The sequence below is a fragment of the Rhinopithecus bieti genome, unplaced genomic scaffold (assembly GCF_001698545.2).
Source record: "Rhinopithecus bieti isolate Rb0 unplaced genomic scaffold, ASM169854v2 scaffold_7212, whole genome shotgun sequence".
NCBI classification, from domain to species: domain Eukaryota; kingdom Metazoa; phylum Chordata; class Mammalia; order Primates; family Cercopithecidae; genus Rhinopithecus; species Rhinopithecus bieti.
The window spans coordinates 3,477,472-3,493,694 of record NW_016806198.1 but is presented as its reverse complement, the minus strand read 5'-3'; the positions used below and the strand labels follow the sequence as shown (position 1 = coordinate 3,493,694).

General features: G+C 36.4%; 1 protein-coding gene and 1 pseudogene across 5 annotated transcripts in view; both read left to right on the top strand.

Moving 5' to 3' along the window:
* NMU (neuromedin U) overlaps positions 1-16,223 on the top strand; it is a 36,193-nt gene that overhangs the window by 17,959 nt on the left and 2,011 nt on the right. The window contains exons 4-10 of one of the 5 annotated variants that reach the window (XM_017875184.1): positions 1,375-1,416; positions 2,441-2,500; positions 4,131-4,160; positions 4,249-4,299; positions 6,265-6,339; positions 11,396-11,449; positions 12,788-12,827. In XM_017875184.1, coding sequence (XP_017730673.1) covers positions 1,375-1,416; positions 2,441-2,500; positions 4,131-4,160; positions 4,249-4,299; positions 6,265-6,339; positions 11,396-11,449; positions 12,788-12,823 — 348 coding nt within the window. In that variant the 3' untranslated portion in view covers positions 12,824-12,827. The remainder of the gene's footprint in view (positions 1-1,374; positions 1,417-2,440; positions 2,501-4,130; positions 4,161-4,248; positions 4,300-6,264; positions 6,340-11,395; positions 11,450-12,787; positions 12,828-16,223) is intronic. The other 4 variants (XM_017875185.1, XM_017875186.1, XR_001886229.1 and 1 more) reach the window with 4 other exon arrangements.
* Positions 13,893-14,207, top strand: LOC108531624 (thymosin beta-4 pseudogene; annotated as a pseudogene).

Sequence of the window (16,223 nt, the reverse complement as noted above, 5' to 3'; positions counted from 1 at the left end):
AAAGAAAAAATGATACACTTGTATAGGGCACTCACCATGAATGGAGCTTGAAAGACTGGAAGTTGCTTTGAATGAGTCAGTGAGTCAGTAATGAGTGAATGTGCAGGCCTAGGACATTACTGTACACTACTGCAGATTTCATAAACACTGTAAACTTAGCCTGCTTTAAATTTATTTAAAAATTTTTCTCTCTTCAATAATAAATTAACTTTAGCTTACTATAACTTTTTTACTTTATACACTTTTTAATTTTTTTTTTTTTTCAAGACAGGATCCCACTCTGTCATCCAGGCTGGAGTGCAGTGGCATAATCATGGCTCACTGTAGACTCGAACTCCTGGGCTCAGATGATCCTCCCATTTCAGCCTCCTGAGTAGCTGGGACTACAGGCATGCACCATCACACCTGGCTAATTTTCTGTATTTTTTGTAGAGACAGGATCTTGCTATGTTGTCCAGGCTGGTCTCAAACTCCTGGGCTCAAGCAATTCTTCCACCTCGGCCACTCAAAGTGCTGGGATTACAGGCATGAGCCACCGTTCCTGGCCAACTTTTTAATATTTTAGAACTTTTTTCTCTTTTGTAATGACACTTGGCTTACAACACAAATACATTGAACAGGTGTATGTAAATATTTTCTTTCTTTATATCCTCATTCTATAAGCTTTTGAAATTAAAAAGAATTTTTTTGACTTTTTAAACTTTGTTGTTAAAAATGAAGACACAAGCATTCATATTAGTCTAGGCCTACACAGGTCAGGATCATCAAGCTGTGACTAGATGATAGGAATTTTTCAGCTTCATAATAATCTTATGTGACCACCATTGTATATGCACTCTATCATTGACTGAAATGCCATTATGTGGTACATGACTGTATATGAAAGTGTTTTATAATTTATTGAAACACTATATACATATGAGGCATTATTAATAAATATCCCAAGAATTTGCATGACAAGCAAACAAATGGAGTGAAGAGAACAAAGCAGACCTCTGATGCTAGGAAGGGTACACAGGAAAACTGTCGACTCCACCTGCATCTCGAACCACAACCAACCATGTCAAGCATGTACTGTCGTTCAAAGGGAGAGAAGGTGAGACTACTGGAGGCCCTGAACAATTCTTTTCGTATGTCTTTTTTTTTTTTTTTTTTTGAGACAGAGTCTCACTCCGTCATCCAGGCTGGAGTGCAGTGTCGAGATCTCAGCTCACTGCAACCTCTGCCTCCCAGGTTCAAGTGATTCTCCTGCCTCAGCCTCCCTAGTAGCTGGAATTACAGGCACGTGCTACCATGCCTGGCTAATTTTTTGTATTTTAGTAGAGACTAGGTTTCACCGTGTTGGCCAGGCTGATCTCGAATTTCTGACCTCAGGTGATCCGCCTGCCTCAGCGTCCCAAAGTGCTGGGATTACAGGTGAGAGCCCCTGCACCCGACCTCTTTTTCATGTAACTTCTAAATTAAGAATCACTTCAGCTGCAAATCAACCTGAGAACTTTACCTACATTTAATTCTTCTAAGAACTCTCTGCAGTGATGTCATCCCCAGCTTAGAGCTGAATAAACAGAAATTTAGAGAGGTTAGGTAACCAGCCCAAGGTTACACAGCTAATAAAGAGCAGAAATGGAATGTGCACTGTGTAGAGTTACAGCCTTCCCAACTCCATAGCTCATGCTTTTAACCACTAATTATATTGCCCTCCCCACTGTTCTAGTTCTTCATTACTTCCAAAATGCATATATTAAGTAATCAATTGTTTATGGTGCTACTGTGCTAAACTCTGTGCAAAGCAGGTTTCGCCCCTGCTTGTCCATTTCTTCTACTCCTTACCACACCCAGCTGGCTGCTAACCACAGAGCCCTGCCCTACTTCTGTGCTTGAATGCTTTGAAAAACCTGATCCTGGGGTGTGCAGTCAGCAACCTGGAAGGGTGGTACGCAGATTAGGTGCACCACACATGGCTTCTTCTCCTCCACTTCCCATTGTTTTCGAGCAATTGCAGGATTTTCAGATTAGCCAATAATGAGTAATATTCAGTGAGGCTCACAGCTTTGGCATGTAGATGCAGATTTTGCTACAAGCTGGGAAGAATAATTCCTCTTCTGGCACTGTCCCTTGTTACCCTCAGTCATAGAATTTCGTAATATTTTAGCAAGTGCTGAGAACTATGTATCTAGATCACAGCGGAAGCCTTCATGAGTGCATATGTACAGTACTTACCTTTTTTTGTTGTTTCTGGTTAGAAGGGAGGCTTTACTTTTACAGCCAAGTTTTTGTTGTGAGAGAAATCAAAGGATTCCAGCAGTTTTAATAATCTACAGAAGGATTCTTTTCTAGGTAGTTAGCATTTCCTCATGCCCCTAACATTTTATAGTTATCTCTTCTATGTAAATGTCGTTAAAGCAGAAGCATAACTTACATATCTTCTCATTTCTGTTAGGCATCCAATGCACTGGAGGAGCTTTGCTTTGTGATTATGGGAATGCTACCAAAGCCTCAGGTAAGGTTGAAATAGTGTTTTGTTTGTAGACAAAATTATCCAAAATTTCTTGGAATTTCTCCTGGAAGAAAGTATACTCAATTTAGGAAGCATGCCAAGACAAGTTAGAAGAGGAAAAATTGTTTTTGGATAAGAAATAATTCAGTTTCTCTGATGTCTGAGAATTGAGCATCATATTAATGGAGCTTACAGTAATCTAATTGGGAAATCATATGTCCCTATCAAATATAAAATGAGTTCCAGTCCGGAGGAATAAATATGGGGTCATGTTGGCTCTCTTTTTTTGCCCTGACTCATGCTACTTTGGAGAACAGATGCATCTTTCTAAGCTGCTAAGCACATCTAATGGTTCAAAGGTTAGGACATTGTACTTTGTGGGAGAGTAGGACATTAAGAATACAAAAAAAAAGCAAACTGTATTGTCATTGTCTTGGTTTCTTATTAAAATTACTTGATTCTTCTGGGAGAACTTTTTGTCCTGGAGTGAGGGTAGATGGGAACTTAGGTAGATTACCTAATTTTACAATCTCTATCTTATGGATGAATTATTTTTAAGCTACTTTATTAAAGATGAGAGCTTCAGGTTTGGAATTATACTTTTCATTTGCAATTCTAACTTAATCTGTGGTCATTGGTACACTCTGACTTTCATACCTTTTATATATAATAATTCAAAGAAAAAAATTAATAATTTGAAAGCATAAATGTTTTATGAAACTAAATAATCTCTGCCTACAATTGTATATTTATCCATTGTTTCTAAAGGTGACATTGTCCCAAAAAGCGTAATTGATTTTTTCCTAATTAAGATAAAATAAATGACAATGGTGTTTATTCATGATCTTCCATTTATATTAAAACAAGTGAGAAAGAACAACAACAAAAAAGGAATTATATGATTTAAATTTTTTTTTTTTTTTTTTAATTGAGACGGAGTCTCGCTCTGTCACCCAGGCTGGAGTACAGTGGCATCATCTCGGCTCACTGCAAGCTCTGCCTCCTGGATTCACACCATTCTTCTGCCTCAGCCTCCCAAGTAGCTGGGACTACAGGCACGTGCCACCACGCTCGGCTAATTTTTTGTCTTTTTTTAGTAAAGACGGGGTTTCACCGTGTTAGCCAGGATGGTTAACACGATCTCCTGACCTCGTGATCTGCCCACCTCGGCCTCCCAAAGTGCTGGGATTACAGGCGTGAGCCACTGCGCCAGGCTAAAAATTGTTTTATGAAAGACATCAAAAACAACTCATAACCTTCTTATTTAGTGATAAACAGTAAAAATACTTTCATGTGATTCTTTCAGTCTTCTCCTCTGAATATTCCATCATGTCATGATATAATAATTTCACATTCTACCACTGTTGAATATTTAGGATGTTTCCAATTTTTCACTCTTATGAATAAAGTTGCAGTAAAGAGATCTTTATGCACATCTTATTTGTAAACAATATTCAATTAATTTCTCATTTATTTTTAGAGCAACGGATGCTTAACTAATTTCAGTCTTATATTTTATATGTAATATGAGTCATGTGTTTTAAATAATTATGTGCTATAACATTATAAAATTATTGTATATAAGATAGTAAAATTTTACAATATTTAATGATATAATATCTCTTTTCAATAGGAACAAGATGAAAAAGATAATACTAAAAGGGTAAGATGATTTTCATAAATCTATACCTTATAAAATAATAAGGAAACCATTAATTCTTATAGTAAAACTTACTGCTTTTTTTAAACAGTTCTTATTTCATTATTCGAAGACACAGAAGTTGGGCAATTCAAATGTTGTGGTAAGTTGTAGAACTACTTCTTAGTAATCACTAATATTTGTTTAAAAGAATGAACCTGTTTTTGCAGCGTAACAGAGCCACATTAGAATTCAAATTTTTTACTTTAAAAGTTTATATGTGAGTAAAGGAATGAAATTCAGTATTTATTATCCATTTGATTTATTTTATATGTCAATTACTACCTGTACATTAAATTCATTCATTAATTCATTCATTATTTAACAGTTATTTACAAACTATTAACTATATGCTATGTGCCAGGCACAATTATAGGTACTAGAAATATAGCAATAAATAAAACAAAATTTAAAAAAGAAATCCCTGGCCAGGGATGGTGGCTCATGCCTGTAATCCCAGCACTTTGGGAGGCCGAGGCAGGCAGATCACTTGAGGTCTGGAGTTCAAGACCAGCCTTGCCAACATGGTGAAACCCTGTCTCTAATAAAAATACAAAAATTAGCCAGGTGTGATGGTGCGCGCCTGTGGTCTCAGCTACTCGGGAGGTTAAGGCAAGAGAATCGCTTGTACCCAGGAGGTGGAGGTTGCAGTGAGCTGAGATCACGCCACTGCACTTTCAGCATGGACGACAGAGTGATACTCTGTCTCAAAAAAAGAAAAGAAAAGAAAAGAAAAGTCCCTGCTTTTGTGAAACACATTCTAAAGACCAAGAAAATAAAAAAGCAAATAAATAAGTAAAACATATTGTTTCAGATGGCAATTGTTGCAAATTAAAAAATCATTTGATCCAAGGGCATTTTTTATTTTAAAGGATGATTGTCAAAAATGTAATTAAATATAATTAGAAATATCCTCTTCTATTCCTAAGATGTTCTTATTAGTAATTAGGCACTTAATGTGTGAATGTATTCTCTAAGGTTAGCCAAAAACCATTAACTTGAATTCAGTTCACTTTAAAATCATGTAGTATTAGCAGTAGTTTTCTTTTGTAGGCATGGATTTTAAAATGCTAACCAGCCTACTTGGTGTTTCAATCTAGAATACTTAGAAATTATTTGACTATACTATTATTTCCACACTTGTGATTCACTTCCGTGAACCAATTTAGGGAATGAGGAGCATAGTGTATTTTAAGCAGATACATACCTATGGAAAGGTAACTGTAATCTTAAACTCAGTTTGAAATATTTATCACATGGAATATTCTTAACATATGAGGAGGCGAAAGATTATACTGGGTTTACACCAAGTACAAGTTGAATTAGTTAACAGATAACTGTTATACAGGGCTCAACATAATCCATGTCATAAATGAATTTAACATTAATGAGAAGTCTCAGTGTGACCCATACCTTTTTTAAAAATGCAGCCATATCAGGTAGGTAGCTATATATCTCAAGTGTGCTTTCATTTTCTTTGGCTTGACACCTTTACATTTTGGGAAAATGTATCTTAGTCACAGTTTTCACTATCGAGAACACATTGTCATTTTCACACATTGTTATTTTCACACATTGTTATCTTGCTCCCAACGTTTCTGTTTTAAGTATATAATTTATAAAGGAGGTTATTAGATGTGTATATACTATAATCTTCCAGATAAACATGTTTATAGTGGAAAATTGCTACTGGCAGTGTGGGTTTTGCCTGGCCCGAATTATTTGAGTAAGTCTAGTAACAGACAGACTGCCTTTTGCCTCTGAAAGAGGCAATGAAGGGTTTTACTTGCTGACAGTTCACAAGAGAGCTGCAGCTGTCGGGAAAGTGCTTCTTCTCAATATGAGGACAAAAATCCCAGCATAGAGCTACCAAATTTTATCCCACCTCTTGGTTCATTCTCCACAGTTCTTTGAATTGCTCCCAAAGAGCTGTTTTAGGTGACATCTTTAATTTTCTGTTTTGTCTGGGACAAGTTTAGTGGGTAAAAACAAAAACAAATAGGAAGCATCTTGATGACCAGTGCTGAGAAGCCGTGTGCTCATCGCATGTGTGTTCATGTCCTCTCAGTCATCTGTTGTGCATCCGTTGCTGCAGCTCGTTCCTCACCTGCATGAGAGAAGAATGAAGAGATTCAGAGTGGACGTATGTAATACAAACCGCATGCTGGCTTTGCCATTCCATGTGGGGCAGCCCTTTCTGTTAATTCCCAGCTGTGGTAGTTCATCAAATGCTGCTCTTCAGGATAAGCCCACACTAATACCCAGTTAGCCAACGTAAGAGCATCTGTTTGCAGAGTAGAAGAGAATTGTTCAAGCAGCCTTTCCATGGACCCCTGCAATATTGTGTCCCTTCTAGCTGAAGCTGTGGATATTGAGGAAAGTTGGAACTACACTGTTTTCCAAAAGCCATGACTCTCTTGGTGAGAAAATCTATTCTTGTTTTAAGAAAGCTTGTATCCAGTCCTTAGGTAGGAATAAGAGAACAAATAAAGGATAATATACTGCCCCTCTGTATCCAGCTTGGCAAATAGCTAGGATGGCAAGCTTTCTGCTCAAGTATTTAAATGTTCTTAAGAGTAGGCCAGGCCTGGTGGCTCACACCTGTAATCCCTTCAACTTTGAAGGTCCAGGTGGGTGGATCCCTTGAGGTCAGGAGTTCGAGACCAGCCTTGGGAACATGGTGAAACCCCGTCTCTACTAAAAATACAAAAAAAAAAAAAAAAAAAATTAGCCAGGCATATTGGCACATGCCTGTAATCCCAGCTACTCGGAGGCTGAGGCATAAGAATCGCTTGAACGAAGGAGGCAGAGGTTGCACTGCACTCCAGCTTGGGTGACAGAGCGAGACTCCGTCTCTAAAAAAAAAAAAAGTCGGTAAGACTATGGTTTGTGAAGTAAATATCAGAAACTAAATATATATACTTTGGTTTTTTCAACAAAAAAATGTGACCTAAGTCCAGGGATCCACCCACCTGGACCTTCCAAAGTTGAAGGGTTTATAGGTGTGAGCCACCAGGCCTGGCCTACTCTTCACAACATTTAAATACTTGAGCAGAAAGCTTGCCATCCTAGCTATTTGCCAGTATGTGTAAGATGAATGTAACCACTTTAATACAGTCTAACTGTGTTATATTGTGGAGTTTCACAGTCATTTAAAAAGAATCCTAACTCTGTGGCTCACGCCTGTAATCCCAGCACTTTGGGAGGCTAGGTGGGTGGATCATTTGAGGTCAGGAGTTTGAGACCACCCTGGCCAACATGGTGAAACCCCGTCTTTACTAAATATACAAAAATTAGCCAGGTGTGGCGGTGGGCGCCTGTCATCCCAGCTACTCAGCAGGCTGAGGAGAATCACTTGAACCGGGGAGGCGGAGGTTGCAGTGAGCCGAAATCTCGCCACTGCACTCCAGCCTGAGTGACAGCGCGAGACTCCATCTCAAAAAAAAAAAGAAAAAAAAAAAGAATCCTAACCCTTGTAACACTGATAATTTCTGCAATTATTTTGTATGCATATATATTATATACTTTTTTTTTTTTTTTTTTTGAGACGGAGTCTTGCTGTGTCGCCCAGGCTGGAGTGCAGTGGTGTGATCTTGGCTCACTGCGAGCTCCGCCCCCCATGTTCACGCCATTCTCCTGCCTCAGCCTCCCGAGGAGCTGGGATTACAGGCACCCGCCACCACGCCCGGCTAATTTTTTGTATTTTTAGTAGAGACAGGGTTTCACCGTGTTAGCCAGGATGGGATCGATCTCCTGACCTTGTGATCCGCCCACCTCGGCCTCCCAAAGTGCTGGGATTACAGGCGTGAGCCACCACGCCTAGCCTCTAGGATTATTTTTAAGTAACCCCTTCCTTTCCTGTAATACATTATAATTTTCAGTCTTATTTTATTCTTTGAGGAACTCTGTTAGTACTTATACAAGTATTATTTCCCATTTACAAAAGGGAAAGCAAGTCAGAATAGTTGAAGGAGTTTCCCAAGATCGTATTAGTAAGAGAAAGTGCAAAATAGTCTTCTGGCTTCTGATCTAGGCAAACTTTTTTTCACTATGCTATACCCTTTATAGTTTGATCTTGGGTACTTTTATTATGTTATTTTTAAATTATGTATTTTATTATTAAAAGTTGAATTCAGGCTGGGCACGGTGGCTCACGCTTGTAATCCCAGCACTTTGGGAGGCCCAGGTGGGTGGATCACCTGTCAGGAGTTTGAGATCAGCCTGTCCATCATGATGAAATCTCATCTCAACTAAAAATACAAAAAAAAAAAAAAAAAAAAAAAAAAAAAAAAAAAAAAACATTAGCTGGGCGTGGTGGCGGCGCCTGTAATCCTGGCTACTTGGGAGGCTGAGGCGGGAGAATCGTCTGACCAGAGAGGCAGAGGTTGCAGTAAGCCGAGATCGTGCCACTGCACTCCAGCCTGGGTGACAGAGCAAGACTACGTCTCAAAACAAACAAACAAAAAAAATTTGAGTTCAGATCAAAGCTTTCTTTAATTTAAATACCATATTTAATTTAATTTATTCTTCTTAAAATGCTACCCAAAGTTTTCAGACACTTTTAAAAACGCATAGAGTTTAGGTGAATATATTCCTCAAAATTTATTTTTATGGCCAGTATTTCCTCCCTAGAATCTTCACATTCTTTTTTTTTTTTTTGAGGCGGAGTCTCGCTCTGTTGCTCAGACTGGAGTGCAGTGGCATGATCTCAGCTCCCTGCAAGCTCCGCCTCCCAGGTTCAAGCCATTCTCCTGCCTCAGCCTCCTGAGGAGCTGAGACTACAGGCGCCTGCCACCAGGCCCGGCTAATTTTTTTGTATTTTAGTAGAGATGGGGTTTCACCGTGTTAGCCAGGATGGTCTCGATCTCCTGACCTCGTGATCCACCCACCTCGGCCTCCCAAAGTGCTGGGATTACAGGCTTGAGCCACCGCGCCCGGCCAGAATCTTCACATTCTTAAATGACGCTTCCATTGAAGAAGACAATATCTGATGCCAACTGTAAAGAGAAATGTAAGATCTTAGGCAGTAGCCCCTTGAAATTTTAGAATTTGCAGAATGAAGAAAAAAGTAGTTGTCATCAAACTCTTTAGAAGTAATACATGCTTTTTTTATTTAACTTTTACTTCTTAAAGTATTTGCTTGAGTTATGAATTAGTAAACAATTTCAACTTAAAGAGTCAGTTTCTTAAAAGACACCAACAATCATTAGTATGACTACATTATTTCAGTGCCGTGATTTACAAAACCAAAACTAATCACTCAGTATTGTGGCCAGTTTAGTACATTGACTGAATTTTCCACCTTCAGTGATACCATCTAAATTTTCAGACAAATGATAAATCTTAAGGGTATTTTGCAGCCAGTCAAGTTTCCTAGAAACCTACGAAAGAAAATAATTTAAAAGATGAATAGAAATGCAATTGCAGGAGAGTGTTTGCTTTGCTGGGCCTAAATCATCTAATTTTAAAATGTATCTTTGATAGTGAAATATTTTGGATTCTTGAAGAAATGAGGTTTTAGATCTTAAAACACTTTTCTTAAATTTTGATTGCTAGACATCTTCTAATTTCATTCCCACATCTTTTTTATATCTCTACCTCCCAAATTATTTTATATACTGCTTGCTTAATGATAAGACTCTAAAAAGATCTGTATGTTTGGGTTTTGCATTTGGAAGTTTTAAATATTTGACACATTTAAATTTACATTTACATTTTGTCCTGCCTTTTAGTATTTTCTCTTTAATATGATATGCATTTGAATTTTTTTTTTTTTTTTTTTTTTTTTTGAGACGGGGTTTTTCTCTGTCACCTAGGCTGGAGTGCAGTGACGTGATCATGGCTTACTGCAGCCTTGACCTCCTGGGCTCAGGCAATCCTCCCACCTCAGCCTCCTGAGGAGCCTGAGGAATTGGGTCCACAGGTGTATGCCATCACACCTGGCTAAATTTTTAAATTATTTTTAGAGACTAGGTCTCTCTATGTTGCCCAGGCTGGTCTCAAACTCCTGGGCTCAAGTGATCCTCCCACATCAGTCTCCCAAAGTGCTCAGATTACAAGCATTAGTCACTGTGCCCAGCTGAGAACGTTGCCTACATAGGTATATAAGCATATGGTTTATAAGTGTACATTTTTTTAATTTTGAAAACTGAAAAAAACTTTATTTTTTACTTTTCATTGGTATATTATAGTTATACATATTTTGGGGTACATGTGATATTTTGATACATGTATACAGTATATACATTTTTAAATACAGATTTTTTCAATATTAAGTAATTTGGGGAGTTATAGTAAAGATGAAAATTAAATACAAATATTGAGGGTTTAAGATACATTTGTTGCAAACTAAGTATTTCATAATTTAAACATATATCAGAGCCATTTCTTAGAATTTAATATGATAGTATTCATATTATAAAATAGTTGAAAAAGGTCTTGGCTGAAAGATTTCATGGTGATAGCCATGCTGATAATGCTTTTATGATATAATTGTTAATGAAAATAGGAAGCTATAAGCCAATTTTATGGAAACCATAAAATGTTAATGTATTTTTTTCATGAAGTTTAAAATGAAATGTTTAAGAAAAAGATACACTTATTATGAATCATTGGGTCGTTCCTATTAATATTTGGAAATTTAAAAATTAACATTCTGCACATATAATTATATTAGGAACATCTGTCCCAAAGCTTCATCGAATAAACATAATTTACCAAATTTGTCCCTTAATTTCAAACTACATTTCTGTAGAAATATTGTATAATATTTTTTAGCTTTGATACAATTCTGTTTTGTATTTTCCTCTGTTCATGTGTTAACACATGCAATATGTGTTTTAAAGAAATTATTTCATTCTAACAAAATGCTGAAAGGAGAATTTAAATATAGTCACTTATGAAGTGTCTGTCATTTCTCTTTCTACTTATTGATGAATTCACCTACAACTGACAAAATTCCTGAAAGGCAAATTGGTCACACTGATAAGGAAATTATTTCTAAATATAAGATTCTGATGATACTACTAGTTGTTGAAAATTTTCAGGTATAATACAAAATTCTCTATTCAAGTCCCTGATTCCCTCTATGTTTAGTTATGATAGTTGAAAGTAATTCTGACCCTCAATGTACTTTCAAGGAGAATTTGCACTTATTTTTAGTGTTATTTGATTTGTAATGCCCTCATTTTCTCTTCTAGGAAGAATTCCAAAATCCCTTTGCAAGTCAAAGTCGAGGATATTTTTTATTCAGGGTAGGTACCTACTGTATTTTTTAAAAAATCAATCTACATCAAAATTTAAAAACATGTTCACTGTGTATTTAATTAACTTTTACATTTCAATTAAGTTTTAAAGTTTATAGATGTTTGGCATCAGGTGTTACAGTCTGACATTCACTTCTGTCACCACTTTATTGCTTCAATACCATAGTATCTCTGATCTCTCCTTGGATCTATTGCTCATGTTTAAACACCTCCAGTAACATTCACCTATTTGACACTTTAATTCCATGACATTTTGTGTATAGAAAATAGATGTCTTAAAGATACACTATTCCTTATGTTCTATGGAATTATTTACAAAATTTTAAACTCAGTAGATTGGAAGAGTTATGACTACTTTCACAAATTCTTAAAATTAAAAGAACCAATCATAATAAAAGGTATAAGTAGACAGAATTTCGGGATTACATTTCTGATTTTGTTTGTCTACATTGTCTATAAAATGTGGTTTTTTTCTAGGCAGCTACACTTTGCAAAATATTTGCATCCTTCATACATTACCAGAAAGTTTTAATTAATTAGTTCAACAACTATTTGTTGAACTTCTACTGGGTGCTGAGCAATGTACCAAGGGCTGGGACTATAAAGACAGACAGGATTCCATTCCTGTGCTTTAGGAGTTTAGATAGGCTCTAAGAGAAAACAGATAAGTAAACAAATATAAAGTACTGTGTGAAATGCACTTGTAATCCAAGGGCTGTGGTTTCCAAAAGAAAAGCATTTAACTCCAGCTGGGGAATGGAAGAGGTACAGAGAAGACTTCATGGGCTGAATCCTGAAGAATCAATGGGAAGTGGTTGATGAAATATTTAGCTAAGAAATTTCAACTTTACACTAAAGGCTAAGGAGGGGGCAAGTGTAAGATTTGCCTTTTGGAAAATAATTCTAATAGCAAATTAGAGAATGGATTAAATGAAGGAATTGGACTGATAGCAGGAAGGAGTAAGCAGCTAAATAGCCCTGACTTCAGTAAGTTCATTTTGGTTCATATCAAATTAAAATTGAGAACATTTGTTTTAAAATGTTGGTACCATCAAGGAAATAATTAAGTCAAATAGCATCTAGTTCATGGTGGTCTTTGCAGCATTAGCATCACCTCAGAACTTGTTAGAAATACAAATTTCTCAGGATTCTCAGACTTACTAAATCAGAAATTCTGGCTAAGGAGTCCAGCAGTCTATGTTGTAAAAAGCCCTCTAGATGATTGTGATGCACATTAAACACTCCTCTAAGTCATCAATCTGTTCCTATGACTATTAGCTTCCATCTTTAGTTACACTGATTTATTTCTAATCTATTATTTTTCAGCCACGGAATGGAAGAAGGTCAGCAGGGTTCATTTAAAATGGTATGTGAGAAATAAATAAACAAACAAATAAATAAAATGGTATGCATTTCACAGTTCAACACAGTTTGACATTTTCTGTTGTTTTCAAACAGTCACAAATTAAATTATGCTAAATATATTTCTATTATTTGATTGCATATGTACATGAATGTCCCATATAAATACCACAATGATAGGAGCTGTAAGGGCTTTATTGTAGTGAGAAAATATCAGTATTTTAGGGCCTCATTTGCTTTGCCCGTGTCATTTATTCCTCAGACTATGTCACAGTAATAATTATCATAAGTGATTTTGTAGACATTGATCTTATCATCATTTATTGTGCAAGTAGGATATGTCAAGGAATGAATTCTTATTGCAGTAATCAGTGTCTACTATAATGGGCCAAGATTTACAGACTGAAAGTACTTCTGTCATCTAAATAACCAATACTCGAAGATTCTTTGTAAAAGCTGGTGATTTACCGGTTTCTAGAGAATTTTTTAAAATGTGGAAAGACATGAGAGAATGACCTCTTCTTTTGTGCTGCCAGAATTTCTACCTCAGTGCTGGACATACAGTAGAAATTTAGTAGCTGTTGACTGTTCCCACATGTTTAATAAATATATTAATCCTAATATTTTATTAGACAATAAATGTTGAAATCAAACCCAAATGCAGATTAATAAATTTGTACCACAGAAATAAAAGTGTATTCTACTAAGCTTTTGTAATCCTAAATCCAGATTTTATGCTGAATGTATTTTTTCAAATATATCATTCATTTTAGACTGGGCAAGTGGCTCATGCCTGTAATCCTATCACTTTGAGAGGCTAGGACATGAGGATCACTTGAGCACAGGATTTTGAGACCCCATCTCTACAAAAACTTAAGAAAAAAATTAGCCAGATGTGGTGGCGCATGCCTGTAGTCCTACCTACTTCAGAGGCTGAGATGGGAGGATAGCTTGAGCCCAGGAGTTTGAGGCTGTGAGCTATGTCTTTCCTCTGCACTCCAGCCAAGGCAATAAAACAAGAACTTATCTTAAAAAAATAAATAAATAAAATAAAATAAAATAAAAACAAAACAACAACAAAGTAAACTTCAGGAGGGCAGAAGGAAGTTATAAAAATGAAAGAAGAAATTGATGTTAAAAACAGTAAAACAGGACAACTCGGTGGTGGCCACTGCGCAGACCAGACTTCGCTTGTTCTCGCGTGCCTAGCTCTGCTTTCCCTCCGCAACCATGTCTGACAAACCCGATATGGCTGAGATCGAGAAATTTGATAAGTCGAAACTGAAGAAGACAGAGACGCAAGAGAAAAATTCACTGCCTTCCAAAGAAACAATTGAACAGGAGAAGCAAGCAGGCGAATCGTAATGAGGCGTGCGCCACCAATATGCACACAGCCTGCTTCTTCTTTTACTTCTTTTAGCCTGTTTAACTTTGTGAGATGCAAGAGATTGGATCACGTTTAAATGACGTTACTGCCCTTGTCACATCAAACGTACTACTGAACGAAGGCTGGGCACCTGGCCTCTCCCATCTGTCTATCTGGGTGGCAGGCGAAGGAAAGAACTTGCATGTTGGTGAAGGAAGAAGTGGGGTGGAGAGTGGGGTGGACGACAGTGACTCTAGAGTAAAACCAGCCGGGCCCAAGGGTGTCGCTGCAGGCTTGTAATGCGAGGTTTAATTCGATGTGCCATTTTTTTTTTTTTTTTTTTTTTTTTGGCTCCAATGATTTTATTATTGGAATGACAATTTTTTTTAATATGCAAATAAAAGTTTAAAACTTAAAAAAAAAAGCAATAAAGCAAGGACAGTAAACAAAGCAAAATCTATAGTAATTCTTTTTTTATAGTAATTCTTTGCAAAATTAAAATAAGTTGGCCTAGTGTAATCAATAAAAAGGGTAAAACCATAAAAGAAAAGTACAATGAAAAGAGAAATTAAAACGGAGAAGAAATAAAAATCACAAAAGAGTACTTTGCACATCTCTCCACATATCAGTTTGGAAACCTGGATAAAATAGAGGATTGTCTAATAAAGTAGGTGCTACCAAAATTGACCTCAGGAGAAAGAAAAACACTAAACGGACTAATAGGTATGGGGGAAAACTGGAAAATGTTATCTAGAAATTATACCCTCGGCCAGGCACAGTAGCTCAGGCCTGTAATCCCAGCACTTTGGGAGGCCAAGGTGGGTGGATCACCTTCAAAAATAAAGAAACTGAAGTCAGTTCAAGACCAGCCTGACCAACACGGAGAAATCCCGTCTCTACTAAAAATACAAAATTAGCCAGGTGTGGTGGTGCATGCCTATAATCCCAGCTACTCGGGAGGCTTAGGCAGGAGAATCACTTAAACCCAGGAGGCAGAGGTTGTAGTGAGCCAAGATCACACCATTGTACTCCAATCTGGTCATCAAGAGCAAAAAAAAAAAAAAAAAAAAAAAAAAAAAAAAAAAAAAAAAAAAACTACTCACTCAAAACTATACTGTCTCAAAAAAAAAGAAAAAAGAAAACTATACCCACAATATATCCTCAAAAGTGCTAAGCCAAAATTTTGAATTTTTTCAGCTCAGAGAAAGAAGAAAACTACCAAATATTTTATGAAGCCAGCGTAATATTAATACCAAAACTTAAAAAATAGTATAAAAAATCTGTAAGTCAATTGTGTTTATAAATATTAATGTAAAAATTTTAAAGGAATATTATTAAATAGTATTCATCAGTATACTTAAATAATTTTATGACCCCACTAAGTAAGATTTGTTCCAGCAACTCAAGGATGGTTCAACGTTAAGAAGTGTGTTAAAAGTTTTCACTATTAGAAGAAAAATTATATGATAATCTCAATAGATGCTTTTGGTAAAATTTCACATCAATTTCTGATCTATTAGGAAGAGATTAAGCCTTTCTTGACATGATTTATACAATGGTCTCAAACCAAGTTAGTACAGTAGCTGGCTTGTTAGTGAAACACTTTGGAGCATTTCCATTAATGTCAGGAACAAGATAAAGATACTCTCTAATTTCTTATTTAATGTAGTTCTCAATGTGTTAGCCAATTCAATTAGAAAAGAAAGAAACAAAAGATTCAAATAGTGGAAAAGTGAAGGAAAAATTTAATGTGCTCATGGGATCTAATTAGGAACTTGAATTTGCAAACTGTGTTTGGTATTAACTCCTGCTTCAGAAGAGGTCTGATAAATTATGTTCACATGAGGAATATGAGAAAACATATTCTTAATTTTGTATTTTTTCAAGGAACAAAGAATAGAGAGCTAATGGATATTTTATCTTTTATAATATTATAAATGTAAATTGGCATTAAAAATGTTTTTCTTGCAGTGAGCTGAGATCCGGCCACTGCACTCCAGCCTGGGCGACAGAGCGAGACTCCGTCTCAAAAAA